The sequence below is a fragment of the Astatotilapia calliptera genome, chromosome 14, assembly GCF_964374335.1.
Source record: "Astatotilapia calliptera chromosome 14, fAstCal68.1, whole genome shotgun sequence".
NCBI classification, from domain to species: Eukaryota; Metazoa; Chordata; class Actinopteri; order Cichliformes; family Cichlidae; genus Astatotilapia; species Astatotilapia calliptera.
In genome coordinates, this window is record NC_137435.1 from 29372260 (window position 1) to 29384307 (window position 12048).

The 12048-nt window shown below is 40.9% G+C and overlaps 1 protein-coding gene across 2 annotated transcripts; it reads right to left on the reverse strand.

Annotated features, from left to right (window-relative positions):
* Positions 1-355: 355 nt before the first annotated feature.
* LOC145420080 (uncharacterized) lies at positions 356-11107 on the reverse strand. 2 transcript variants are annotated; one of them, XM_080288837.1, is made up of 3 exons: positions 9516-11107; positions 3198-3338; positions 356-3055 (listed from the first exon to the last, which is right to left on the reverse strand). In XM_080288837.1, the coding sequence occupies exon 3, from the start codon at positions 3008-3010 to the stop codon at positions 2282-2284; it is 729 nt and encodes a 242-aa protein (XP_080144963.1). In that variant the 5' UTR covers positions 3011-3055; positions 3198-3338; positions 9516-11107; the 3' UTR covers positions 356-2281. The 2 variants fall into 2 exon arrangements, with proteins under 2 accessions (XP_080144963.1, XP_080144961.1); XM_080288835.1 differs by lacking the exon at positions 9516-11107 and adding an exon at positions 6745-7229.
* Positions 11108-12048: the final 941 nt, after the last annotated feature.

Consider the following 12048-nt stretch of genomic DNA (forward strand, 5'->3'; position numbering starts at 1 on the left):
TCACTGGCGTGTTTACACAACAGAGACGCTGAGTCTTTGTTACGGGCGCCAGCCACTGTGGCCTCGTTGTGTGGACACAGAGAGACCTTGCTGTGACTCGCGTCTTCCCTGCTGTGGATTTCTGGAAACCGCGCTTAAAGAAAGCACAAGACTTCTTTCGTAAAATGTGCCTTCCTGAACTTGTTGGGAAATACTTCTCGAAACAACGTGCTGCTCTAAATAGCCTGTAATGTTTCATGTTGTGGTTAAAGATTGATGACAGCTGTGTGGTGCGATGTAAATAGTTTGCATTTCATTTTTATGTGATTGCTGTGTACATGTGAATAGATCTATAATAAAGAAAAACAAACAAATATACTATTCTTTTTTGTTTTATTAAAACAACTTCACACAAAGTACAACTATTTACAATGTACAGTACATCCAAAAGAACAGCTTTAAGAATACTCAACAGGAGCAAGTGTCATTTGGCCCTGGTTTGACAACAACACTGGGGCACATATTAACAAAAACACAGCAAACCTTAACGATCTTATCAAGAAGTGTTGTGTCTTCAGCCTCACATGATAAGAGTAATCAGACTGTGTGTAACATTTTGAACTTGTTGCGCAAACTACCTATTACTCGCTCAACATGAATTCTCAGGTGGGCAATTGCTCTCGTTTGTTCAACGTCCCTTGCATCAAGTTGACAGTAGCCTTTTGTGAAAGCTGGAATCTTGACCTCCGCACACATCATTCCTACAGCATCTCTGATGTCAAAGCCTCTGTCAGCCAATACTACGTCCCCTGGTAACAGCTTTTGAAGAATGCCACATCTCTCTATGATGTGTTTATCTGATGCACGACTAGGGCTGGGCCATATTATACCATTCACGGTAATACCGGTATAATGTTAGGCAACGATAGGAAAATGAAATATCGCGATAGAATGGGAGTAAAACGCGCATGCGCAGTGCCTTTGTTTTCATACGCACATGGCCGATTGTTGAGTGAAACAGATGAACCAGAATTGGTTTGTAAAAATGGTGCAACTTCCGTGATGTGGAACTGGTTTGGTGTTTGTCTGTCAGATACACGACAAAGCACATTTTTTTGCAGAACATGCAAGCGGTCGTCGTTATTGTCGTATTTGTCGGACTAAGATGCTCTTAAATCTGGGAGTAATCTGGGTCCTAAACTCCGTATGCTTCAGGTCAAACAACACTGCAGCATCACTGAGAGTTAAAAACTGTCTAAATTCTTTCATCTTTAGTAAAACGATCAGCATTGCTGCTTTACCAGGTGTAACTATAAAGTTTAACTTCCATGAAAACAAAAAGTTATTACATTTAATGGAGTTAGAAGTTAGCAGGAAGCTAGCGGAAGTTAGCTCGCTAGTTTCGCTAGTTACCTAAGCATGATTTAGCATGTTCTGACTGAGAGATTTCTGAAAAAAATCAAACGTACAGCTCTGCTATCACTTCCAACATAAATGAAGACAGGAAACTAAACAGCAGTGACGTTTGTAGGGTTACTGAAGTTGGGCTAGCTGGTATATAATGATGTGCTACGTGATCGCTAGCGACACAGCTATGTTAGCATAACATAAACAGTGAAGCTGGAGGACGAACACTAACACTTTTCCACTTATAAAAGTTAACGTGAAGGTTCTTCATGGTTAGAGACAAATGCAATCGCATGGCAGGATGCTGTAAACGGACCAAACTTCAGTCAGGAGAACAACTGAGATAATCTATCCACAATACCAGGTTAGTCATTAATATACTGCAACAACATGGGAATAGAGCAGCTGCCAGAGAATTCAACATTAATGAATCAATGGTACAGAAGTGGAGGAAGCAAGAAGAATGAGTTTAATAAAGTTTGATTTATCTGACTGCTTTGTTTCGCTTAATGTGCCTTATAATCCCGTGCACCTTATGGTCCGAAAAATGCGTACTGCACACTGCAGTTTAATGTTGCAAAGCACCTCTTTTTAACTTCAGTGGATATTATACATGGTTATGCTCAGGATATGTCAGCCCATTTCTACTGGAAATGCCTTTTGGTTAAACTTTCAGCAAGGAATTTGCATTTGCACTGTTACATTTTTATAAAGCTTTAATGTACATAAAAACCAGCTTCTTGTTTAGGTGAAAATAAATGGAAGGTTGTCTTTTTGCGCTAGTAATGTTGTGGAGTTGTATTTTGTCTCGCATCAATTATATCGTCGGTTATATCATTATCGCAAATTTTCAAATATATATCGTGATAAATATTTTTGGCCATATCGCCCTGCTCTATGCACGACCCCCCCATCCCCTGGAAATGAAAGAAATAGCTCCATGGGGTGTAATCCCGATGAGGTATTTTATGGTCTGTGTACCCTTGTAATGAGAGTATGTTTGTGCGCGTGCCTTTAAATTAGATGGTCTTTCTGTTCGAATCTCAAAACAGTCAACAATGATTGCTACTCGTTTTCCAAAAGTTTCAGTAAACTGTGGAGGCATTGTCGCCTGCAGACAGTGCCTCTCAGGCCAGTGCACCAGTGCTCCTAAGTGGGCATACAAAACATCAATGGTATCGGTGAAGACAGAAGACAGTGTTTTGTGCGACACATGGAATAGATGACAAAGATGCTGGACTGGAAGATCAAGTCTCAGACGCATTAGTGTGAGTAAGAGCATTTGGAAACCTGTCAGTTTCTTCGGTATTGGCAGGAAATCTTTGACAGTGTTGAAGAGGGACATTAAGACTGCATAACAATATAGTCCAGTGTAATATCTTACTTTTTCGGTATCGTCCTTTAAGAAAGTTTCATTCAGCTCTGTCTTTTGCAACTGTGCTCGAAGCAGTCTGTTCTCCTCCAACAGCCGGTTTATTTCTGCTCTGCCCTGTTGACTGCACACACAGTCCTTCGTCTGCCCTTCAGCTTCCGTGACGCTGTCACTCCCATCACCACTGTCCACATTTGCAGCTGGTACGTCAACCTCCACTTGTCCAACACAACTGCTGTCCACTGCCTCCATGACATGGTTGTTGTTCTTCTGTCAGACCTTCATCGATCATCAAGCCTGTAAGATAAAAAATAGTGCATAGACTTAAGGTTAATGTACACCAATATTCCAATGACAGGTGTGTGATTCATCTTTAAGTTATGTGCGGATTAGTGTACCATAAGAGCAATTTAGTATGTTTTCAGAGGGGGGTGTTTACCTGCAATGGGTGCTCTTTTTCGCTTCCGTTGCATACGCCTTGCGTGCCGGTCCGAGTCTGACACAGGTTTGTCGTCGTGCCCCATGTGCAGTGTTGGTGCCCAGTCTGGATTTGTTACATCCATTTCATATGCTGGTTTGCCTGCAATAATGCCAAATCAAAAGCTACTCAGTCGACATGACGTGGTTCTGCAGCATCACACATTAGCATGTTTTATCTCATTATCTATGACCGCAGCGCATTGAAAAAAACCCCACTAAAAGCCTTTTGGTTTGGTCCTTTTACAGCATCCTGCCATGCGATTACATTTGTTCCTGACCACCGAGAACACTCACGTTAACTTTTATCGAGTGGAAAAAAAGTTAGCGTGTTTATATTGTGCTAACATAGCTGTGTTACTAGCGGTCACGTAGCACATCATTATATACCAGCTAGCCCAAGTTCAGTAACCCTACAAATCAATCAATCAAGCTTTATTTATAAAGCACTTTTCATACAGAAAAAATGTAGCACAAAGTGCTTTACATAGTTAAAAGCAGCCCACCCCACCCTCCAACTCACTCCCCACACTCTCAATACACATATATCCCCCCACCCCCACCCACACACACACATACACACACGCGCACACTTAAAGAGTAAAAATTGGGCTGGGCTCGCATGAGCCAAGTGAGGAAACATTATAACAGAGAGCCGTCTGCACCGGGAGCCGGTCACAGACCGCAGCCTCCGGGCTGGGCACACAGCCGGAGGGAGGCCAAGGAGCCCCCCAACCAGGCTGAGAGGACCCCAGAGACCAGCAGCCACGGTCAATAACAGCCCCGGTGCAGAGAGCGCCCTCCGAGGAAACACTGGAGATATGACGCAATACGATATATACAGGGTAAAATGATAAAATAAATAAGAACAGGATACAATATAAATATAAATATAAATAGAGTAAGAAGATTAAAAAATGAATAAGAATAAAATCAAAAAATATTAGGTAAATCCTAAATTAATAATAGAATAACAGGATAGAATAAATAAGCATAAAAAATAAATAAACGCTAAGTAAAAGCTAAATTAAAAAGGTGGGTCTTGAGCCTGTTCTTAAAAACATGTACGTTCTCTGCGGCCCTGAGCTCCTCCGGCAGGCTGTTCCACAGACGAGGACCATACCACTGAAAAGCTGCCTCTCCGTGAGTATGTGTCCTGACTTTAGGGACAATCAAAAGGCCAGTACCAGAGGACCTCAGGGTCCGCGAGGGTTCGTATGGTAAAAGCAGATCTGAGAGATAAGAAGGCCCAAGACCATTAAGACATTTAAAAACCAATAAAAGAACTTTAAAATCGATCCTGAAACACACGGGGAGCCAATGCAGCGATTCTAAAACCGGTGTAATGTGGGCCCGCCCTCTGGTCTTCGTCAGCACACGAGCTGCCGAGTTTTGCAAGAGTTGTAAAGTTGAAATATTCTTCTTAGGAAGACCAGAGAGCAGGGCATTACAGTAATCAATGCGACTGGCAATAAAAGCATGCATCAGCATCTCCGTGTTGGCCCGAGAGAGAATAGGGCGGACTCTGGCTATATTTTTTAGATGATAAAATCCAATTTTGGTTACATGTTTAACATGTGGGATAAAACCAAGCTCAGAGTCAAAAATAACACCCAGGTTTTTCACTTGTAGCGAAGGACATAGTGAAAATGCCTCTAATTTAGACAAGAGTTTCTCTCTCTGAGCCTCAGGACCGACAATTAAAACTTCAGTTTTGTCCTGGTTAAGCTGTAAAAAGTTTTCTGCCATCCAAGATCTTATATCCAAGATACAGTTAAAAAGGGCATCCATTGGTCTGGTGTCATCAGGAGACACGGAGATGTACAGCTGCGTGTCATCAGCGTAACTGTGGAAGTTCACTCCATGCCTCCTGATGACACTGCCGAGAGGCAACATATACAAATTAAAAAGTACAGGGCCTAGAACCGACCCTTGAGGCACACCACATGTCATTTTATGGATCTTAGAGGAGCATGTATCCATACTCACCATAAAAGATCTGTCAGAGAGATAGGAAGTGAACCAGTTGTGTACAGCACCAGAGAGGCCCACCATGTGTTTTAGTCTGTTTAAAAGAATAGCGTGGTCTACTGTATCAAAGGCTGCGCTTAGATCCAGCAGCACCAGGACTGAGAGCTTTTGGGCGTCCCAGTTACATCTAAGATCATTTAAAACCTTTAGGAGAGCCGTCTCTGTGCTGTGGTTCACCCTAAATCCAGACTGGAATATCTCCAGGATCTGTCTATCATTGAGAAAATCAGTAATCTGAGTAAAAACAAGTTTTTCTAAGACTTTACTTAAAAATGGTAAGTTGGATACAGGTCTGTAGTTATTAAAATCATTACAATCCAAATTGCTCTTCTTCAGAAGGGGCCTCACCACCGCCGTTTTAAAGGCAGCAGGGAAGACACCCAACTGAAGAGAGCAATTCATCATGTATAAAAGCTCAGCCTCAAAAAATCCATAAAGTGTTTTAAAGAGTGAAGAGGGGATTGGATCTAAAAGACATGTGGTGGGTCTCACTGTGGAGAAAACCTTCTGAAAGTTCTCAGCATTAACCAGGACAAAGCTGTCCAGTGTCTCCTCAGGTACAATCGAGCCCTCAGATGTGTTTACAATCATATCGCGATTAGATAAAATATCAGATCTGATGGCGCTGATCTTTCCCCTGAAGTGGTCTGCAAACTGCTCACAGAGCGAGTCTGTGGGGGTTCTTTGGGAGCTGTTAAAATCAGGGTTAAATAAATGATCTATGGTGGAAAAGAGGACCTTGGGATTATTTTTGTTAATACTGATTATTTTGGCGAAGTATGAATTTCTTGACTTCCTTAATGTATTATTGTACATTTTAAATTGCTCGGAAAATATTTGATGGTTGATATTATTTTTATTTTTCCTCCATCTCCTTTCTGCTGCCCTGCAATTTCTTTTGAGTTTTTTGACTTCTTCGTTTCTCCAGGGTGATGCATGTTTTACGTTAATCTTTTTGGTGGTGAGTGGAGCAACGGAGTCAAGGCTTTTCTTCAGTTTGCTGTTAAAATAACTAAAAATCAAATCGCAGGGTGCAGGTAAAATCACAGGGGGGCATTTGACTAAAACCCTGGTAAAATTTGCAGCCACTGTCACTGCTGTTTAGTTTTCTGTCTTCATTTATGTTGGAAGTGATAAGAAAGCTGTACGTTTTAATTTGTTTCCAAAACCCCGCAGTCAGGACATGCTATATTGTATTTAGATAGAAGCTAGCGAGCTAACTTGCTGCTAACTTCTAACTCATATGTCATAAATTCCATTGTCATGGATGCCTGGATGTTTAACTCAGTTGTTACACCTGGTAGAGCAGAACGCTGATAATTTTATTAAAGATGAAAGACTTAAGACAGTGTTTTAACTCTCAGTAATGCCACAGTGATCATTTGATATATGGACCTGCAGCAGAGTTTAGGCCCAGACACGGCTAGTGACGTCAGACTCAACAATCGGATAGTGATATGAATTACTTTAGAACTCACCGGAGAGAAAATGCCGCGAGCAAACCAACAAAAAGCTGGGGATTGCACGGAACTCGATATCCGCTCGTCTCACCGCTGCAATCCATGCCTGGCGTCTTTGTTTGGTGATATCGGATACATGGGATCCCTCACGTTGCCGCCAGGATGGAAAACGATTAAAAGATTAATCCAGTTTCTTGCCTTCACGATCGTGAGATCTAACATTGCAACCGACTACACACGTACCACCATAGCTGAAGCTGTATCCTTTGTCTGGCCTACTGTGATGGCGGCAGGGGGCGCATTCTAAAATGTCATGTGACAATCTGATTCATGAAGAGTGATGATGTCACAAGGACATGTGATGATGTCACAAGGACATGTGATGATGTCACAAGCACATGCCTTTGAGCCTTTTCTATAAATAGGGGTCAGGAGCAGCAAGTTTTAGTCAGTTTGTTCGCAGCCTTCAAACGTTCGACCAGAGCTATATTTGAAAGTATTTGTAAACCTCTTCAGAGTCACTGTGCACAGGATTAAAAATGTATCCACGAAAATGCCAACAAAGAATAAACAATCTTGCTGCCTCTCCTTCGAGGTCTGGCCGGCCACTCACTTCAAGAGGGAAGCCTGATATGACACGATCCATTGGTGCCTCATCAGTCCAAAGGACATTACAGGAAAACTCCGACCTACATGCAAAAATTAAACAAATTGAAGAAGAGAAGCTTCAACTGGAGGAGAAGTGCAGACAATTGGAAGCACGAAATCAAGAGCTGGAAAAACAACAGCAACGCCAGCCTTACACAAAAATTATTAGTGAGGCCTGGGAAGGAAAGTTTGGTGAAGCACGACAGAAGATTTTGTTCCTGATGAAGGAAAACAAGACAAAGAGTGCTGAATTAAAAGAAACGTCTGCCCAGCTTCAACGCGCGAATGCTACTATTGGGGAGATGCAAAGGGATCTCCAAAACATGGAGCAAAAGAATCAGGCGCTCCAAGGAACGCTTGATGAAGCTATGGAACAAACTGCACAAATCCTCGGACAGAAAAAGGAAGGGGTCACACAAATGCAGGACCAACTCAAAGGCATAAAGAAAAAATACGAAGTGCTGAAAGTCAGGCTGGATGAAACAGAGTGCAAAAAAAAAGAGCTTCTTCAAGAGAAAGAGCAACAGGAAGAAGAAAAAAAACGTATTCTCCAGGACTCAGACAACTTGAAGTGTGAAAACGCTGAAATGCTTGCACAAAAGCAGCAACAAGAGAAAATAAATGAAGACCTGCAGCGTAAGCTTCAAGAAATCACAAGAAGAAATGAGCAGTTAGAAAAGATGCACAAGGAAAAACAACAGCAAAATACAGACAAGTGCAATCTATTAAAAGAAATGGAGCAAAGATGCCAGAAACTTGAGAAGGAAGTTGAAGAAACAACCGATCAGTTGAGAACCCTCATCCTAGAGAAAAAAGTGGTCGTGGAAAAGCTCATGGAAAAGAAGAAAAAACGTTTCCGCTTCTTCTGGAGGAGGGACACTCCTGCTTTTTCTACTTTTTCTATTTTTTCTACTGCTGACGTCACCTCGTCTCCCTCCACCTCTGTTCCATCTTAATTTTCACCTCTCCTCTCCCCTTCTCTCCTAACACTTCTTCCCTCTCTCCTTCATCTTTTTTCACCCCAACCAGTCCCGGCAGTTGACTGCCCCTCGTGAGCCTGGTTCTGCCGGAAGTTTCTGCCCGTTTAAAGGCAGTTTTTCTTCCCCACTGTCGCCTAGTGCTTGCTCAGAGGGGATTGTTGGGGTTTTCTCTTTTCTTTTTTTTTCCCTTCTTATTACCATTTTCCTTTATTTACCGATTTGTTTTGTTTACTTTTCTTTTATGTTGTTTCTTTATTTACTTGTTTAACTTTTTTTCAACTTATGTAATAAACTAATAAACCAATTGAATTTATCCTCTGCGTATTTTACATCTAATCTTTAAAGAATATTTCCAAAACATTTTCAAACATCACGATCTGTCTTTTGTTTGCTTGTTAAAACCCCGTAAATGGTGAAGTAAAAACCCTGTGATATGGTTTAAAACATCAAAATAGACTAAACAACTAGTCTAAAACTAAGAGACACAGGATAAAGTTGGTGTGAAGGTTTCAGTCTGTGAATGAATCTAAGCACCATCACCTTAACTTTAAATTCATCTCTGTTACCCTCTTTGTGACTGAACTCTGACCGTGAGCACCACAGCCACTGCGCACCAGTCACACACACTTTAAATCCATCACAGTAAACCAGTTAGTTTACCTCAGTTTGTTTTGCAGCACATTTCACAACATGCAAAAGCATAATGTGCCATGTACAGACTCAAAATCTGATTTAAAAACATGAGGACTGACCTGTAAGCTTTACATTTACAGTTTATCACATACCACTGAGGTTCTTACCTGTAATTCTAAGCCCTCTTCTTCCTTTTCTGGTTTAAAACATCAAATTAGACTAAACAACTAGTCTAAAACCAAGAGACACTTAAATATTAAGTTAAACCTCTGGGGTTGCCGGACGCGCCGGCGCGTCAAAATCACATGACCAATTTAAGACGACACAGCTACAAGATGCAGCGATTCAGAGGCTGTATCCCAATTCAGGGTCTGCAGCCTTAAAGGCCGCATTTTAAGGCCGATTACGTCACCATGCCAGTCTCCTATTGCCAGAGGCTGAAGTGTGTGTGCAGTCACCAGGTGATAATCTGATATCGTCTACTTCCCCACTGATGTTAAGTAATATGAAAAAAATAATGAATCCCACCTTAGGCCGAATGTGTGACTCTCTTCGTAGTGGAAGAGAGAATGAATCTTCCCATCCGAATTCACGGCAATCAGTCTGTCAATCAAATCCTGTGGAGTAAAATGAGAGGCTTTGAACAAGAATGCACCGGATAGGGTGCAAAACGAAAACTGTGTGGAAATTTACAATGGGTAAGGTGGAGAACGTATATCAGTCTCAGTGTGAGAGGGTTTATTTGAATGCGTTTGAAGTAAAACAAATGGGTGGGTGGTGTTTGGAGGCCAAATAAAAAGTGCAAACATGCCCTCAGATGGATGACAAAAAAAAACTGCAGTGTGTGGAAAAGAAGAAGAAGAAAAACACTTACAGGTATGGAGGTTGGCATCTCCCTCAGGGTGTATTCGCTTTTGTTGGCCAAAGACTGTCGGCCCAGCAGTTGCCACACCGACTGGGAAGAGGAGAGGAGGTTGACCAAGTACAGGAAGGACTGAAGAGGAAAGTAAATACAGCAGCTGTTAGAGAGAAAAAATGTATTTGCTTTTAAAGACCATTGTGAATGCATTTGTGCACGTCATGGATTGATCAAATCCTAACACATAATAATAATATAACACTATTCAACTACAAACACTACCGATAATATGACAAATAATATCTGTAGTATTCAAAGCAAAACAAAATGTAAAAAGAATTTATGATTGCAAAGATAAAACATGGTTTACCACACTCTCAAAACTGAATAAGACATATATTCTGAGCAGAGTGGTTGAGCAGAAACCTATTGCAGCCTGAAGAATATTAAACTACAGGAAAGCTCCCTGCATTTTTCACTGGGTCTGGTAGAACAGGGAAAACATATCATCAAAAGCATCAAAGGAAAAAAAGAGAGACACTTGCACAAACGAGCTACAACTTAGATTATATTAAACAGCTTCAAAGAAACGTAAAGAAAAAAACAAGATACGATGGATTTTTTTTTCTAAAATAGAAATATCTATACTTTCATGTGTCTTCTGATGTTTCTGTGCATGTGTGAACTTATCTTCATATGTACTACCAAACCTCCTACTGTACTTAGCACAGATTAAAGCAAAGACTCGAGTTAATTCACCAAAGTGCTGGTGTGTGTATATTTAGTTTTCCTTTGACCTCAGCATATATGTATAACCCACTGATAAGGCAGACTTTAAAGTCGCCTGTGGCAGGACACAGTTTACACATCACTGGCTGTCCGTATTCACTTGGCTAGTCTCTCTGAGAGAGATGACTTGGCTGCTGTCAGAGGCCAAGCATCAGACACACACAGACAGGCTCACGCTGGAGCTTGTTGAAGCTTTCCTGAGAGAAATTCTGCCAAAAACATAACTAAAAATGCAGTCTTATGAAAGTAAGGCTTATTTGCCCAGACACCCATAAACCAATCAGCAAAAAGCCTTTCTTGTTAACAAAATCACTATTGCCAGTTTCTTAAATATGAATATTCACAAGTGAATTTTCTACATGGCTGCTGGTATCACAGCAACACATGGACCACTATTCTGAGTCCTGGGTTAATAATAATTGGAATCAATTTAATTTTAATCAATTTAAACACCTTTGTAACCAGTGAGCTAAAAACATGATGGAAAAGCAAAACTTCTAAGAGATCTGTGTCTGTACTATTATGTAGATATCTAAAAATTGGGGCATTGTGGGCTCCAGGAAGTTTCTCCTTCTCCCTCTCTCTCACACACACACGCACGCACATACATACAATACCTTAATGCAACTCCTATCTGTGGGGTCAATGGGAGTTGGTTTGGGACGGACCACTCTGATGTCGTCACTGCTGCACTCAAGAACAGACCATAGCTCTAGTACCAGGGCCCGAATAAAGCCTGAGACAGAACACGGAGAAATTTGTTGTACCAAACATTTATTTGAAATAGCAGCAACTAAAATTATTAACAGTGCTTTAATAAATAAACGACTGACTTTGTTATTGTGTCCAATCTTTTAAAGAAATCTGTCTTTGCATTGCTGGCACCGTTTTGATTGGAGGATTTGAATCTCAGGAAGGAAGGAATTTATAATGCCACTCCCTTTGATCCCATTTAATCTCTTCCCTGTTGCACTTTGGCCTGTCAGTAACTACATTTGAATTTTGCAGCTCAAGCTTGCACATAAAGGCTGGATAAAAACGTTAATGCAATCAAAATGTACGCAGCCCTCGCTGGAAAACTGGGGATACAGTACAGTACATAAATGATGAAGCAAAGACAAAACATTAGTGTCATGGAAGAAGAAATAGTCAGTGCATCACGGGAAGCTCCCAGCAATAAAACCTGCATTTGTATTGACACATAAACCTTAATTTGTGAGCAATTTTCAGTGTATTTCAGTTAAATTAATGAGACAAATATAACAAAAGGGATTTTATACTTAGAAGAAGAATATGAAATTGAAATATTAAACTAAGAAAACTATAAATACTGCAGTTCTAGAGTTACAGATATACAATTAAGCTTTGCATATCAGTGCTGTATAACCCAGGGAATGTACTTTTTTTTTTTTT

What these genes read in the sequence shown, in the direction of transcription:
- LOC145420080 (XM_080288837.1), bottom strand. Translation starts at nt 3,010, where the DNA reads ATGGAGGCAGTGGACAGCAGTTGTGTTGGACAAGTGGAGGTTGACGTA.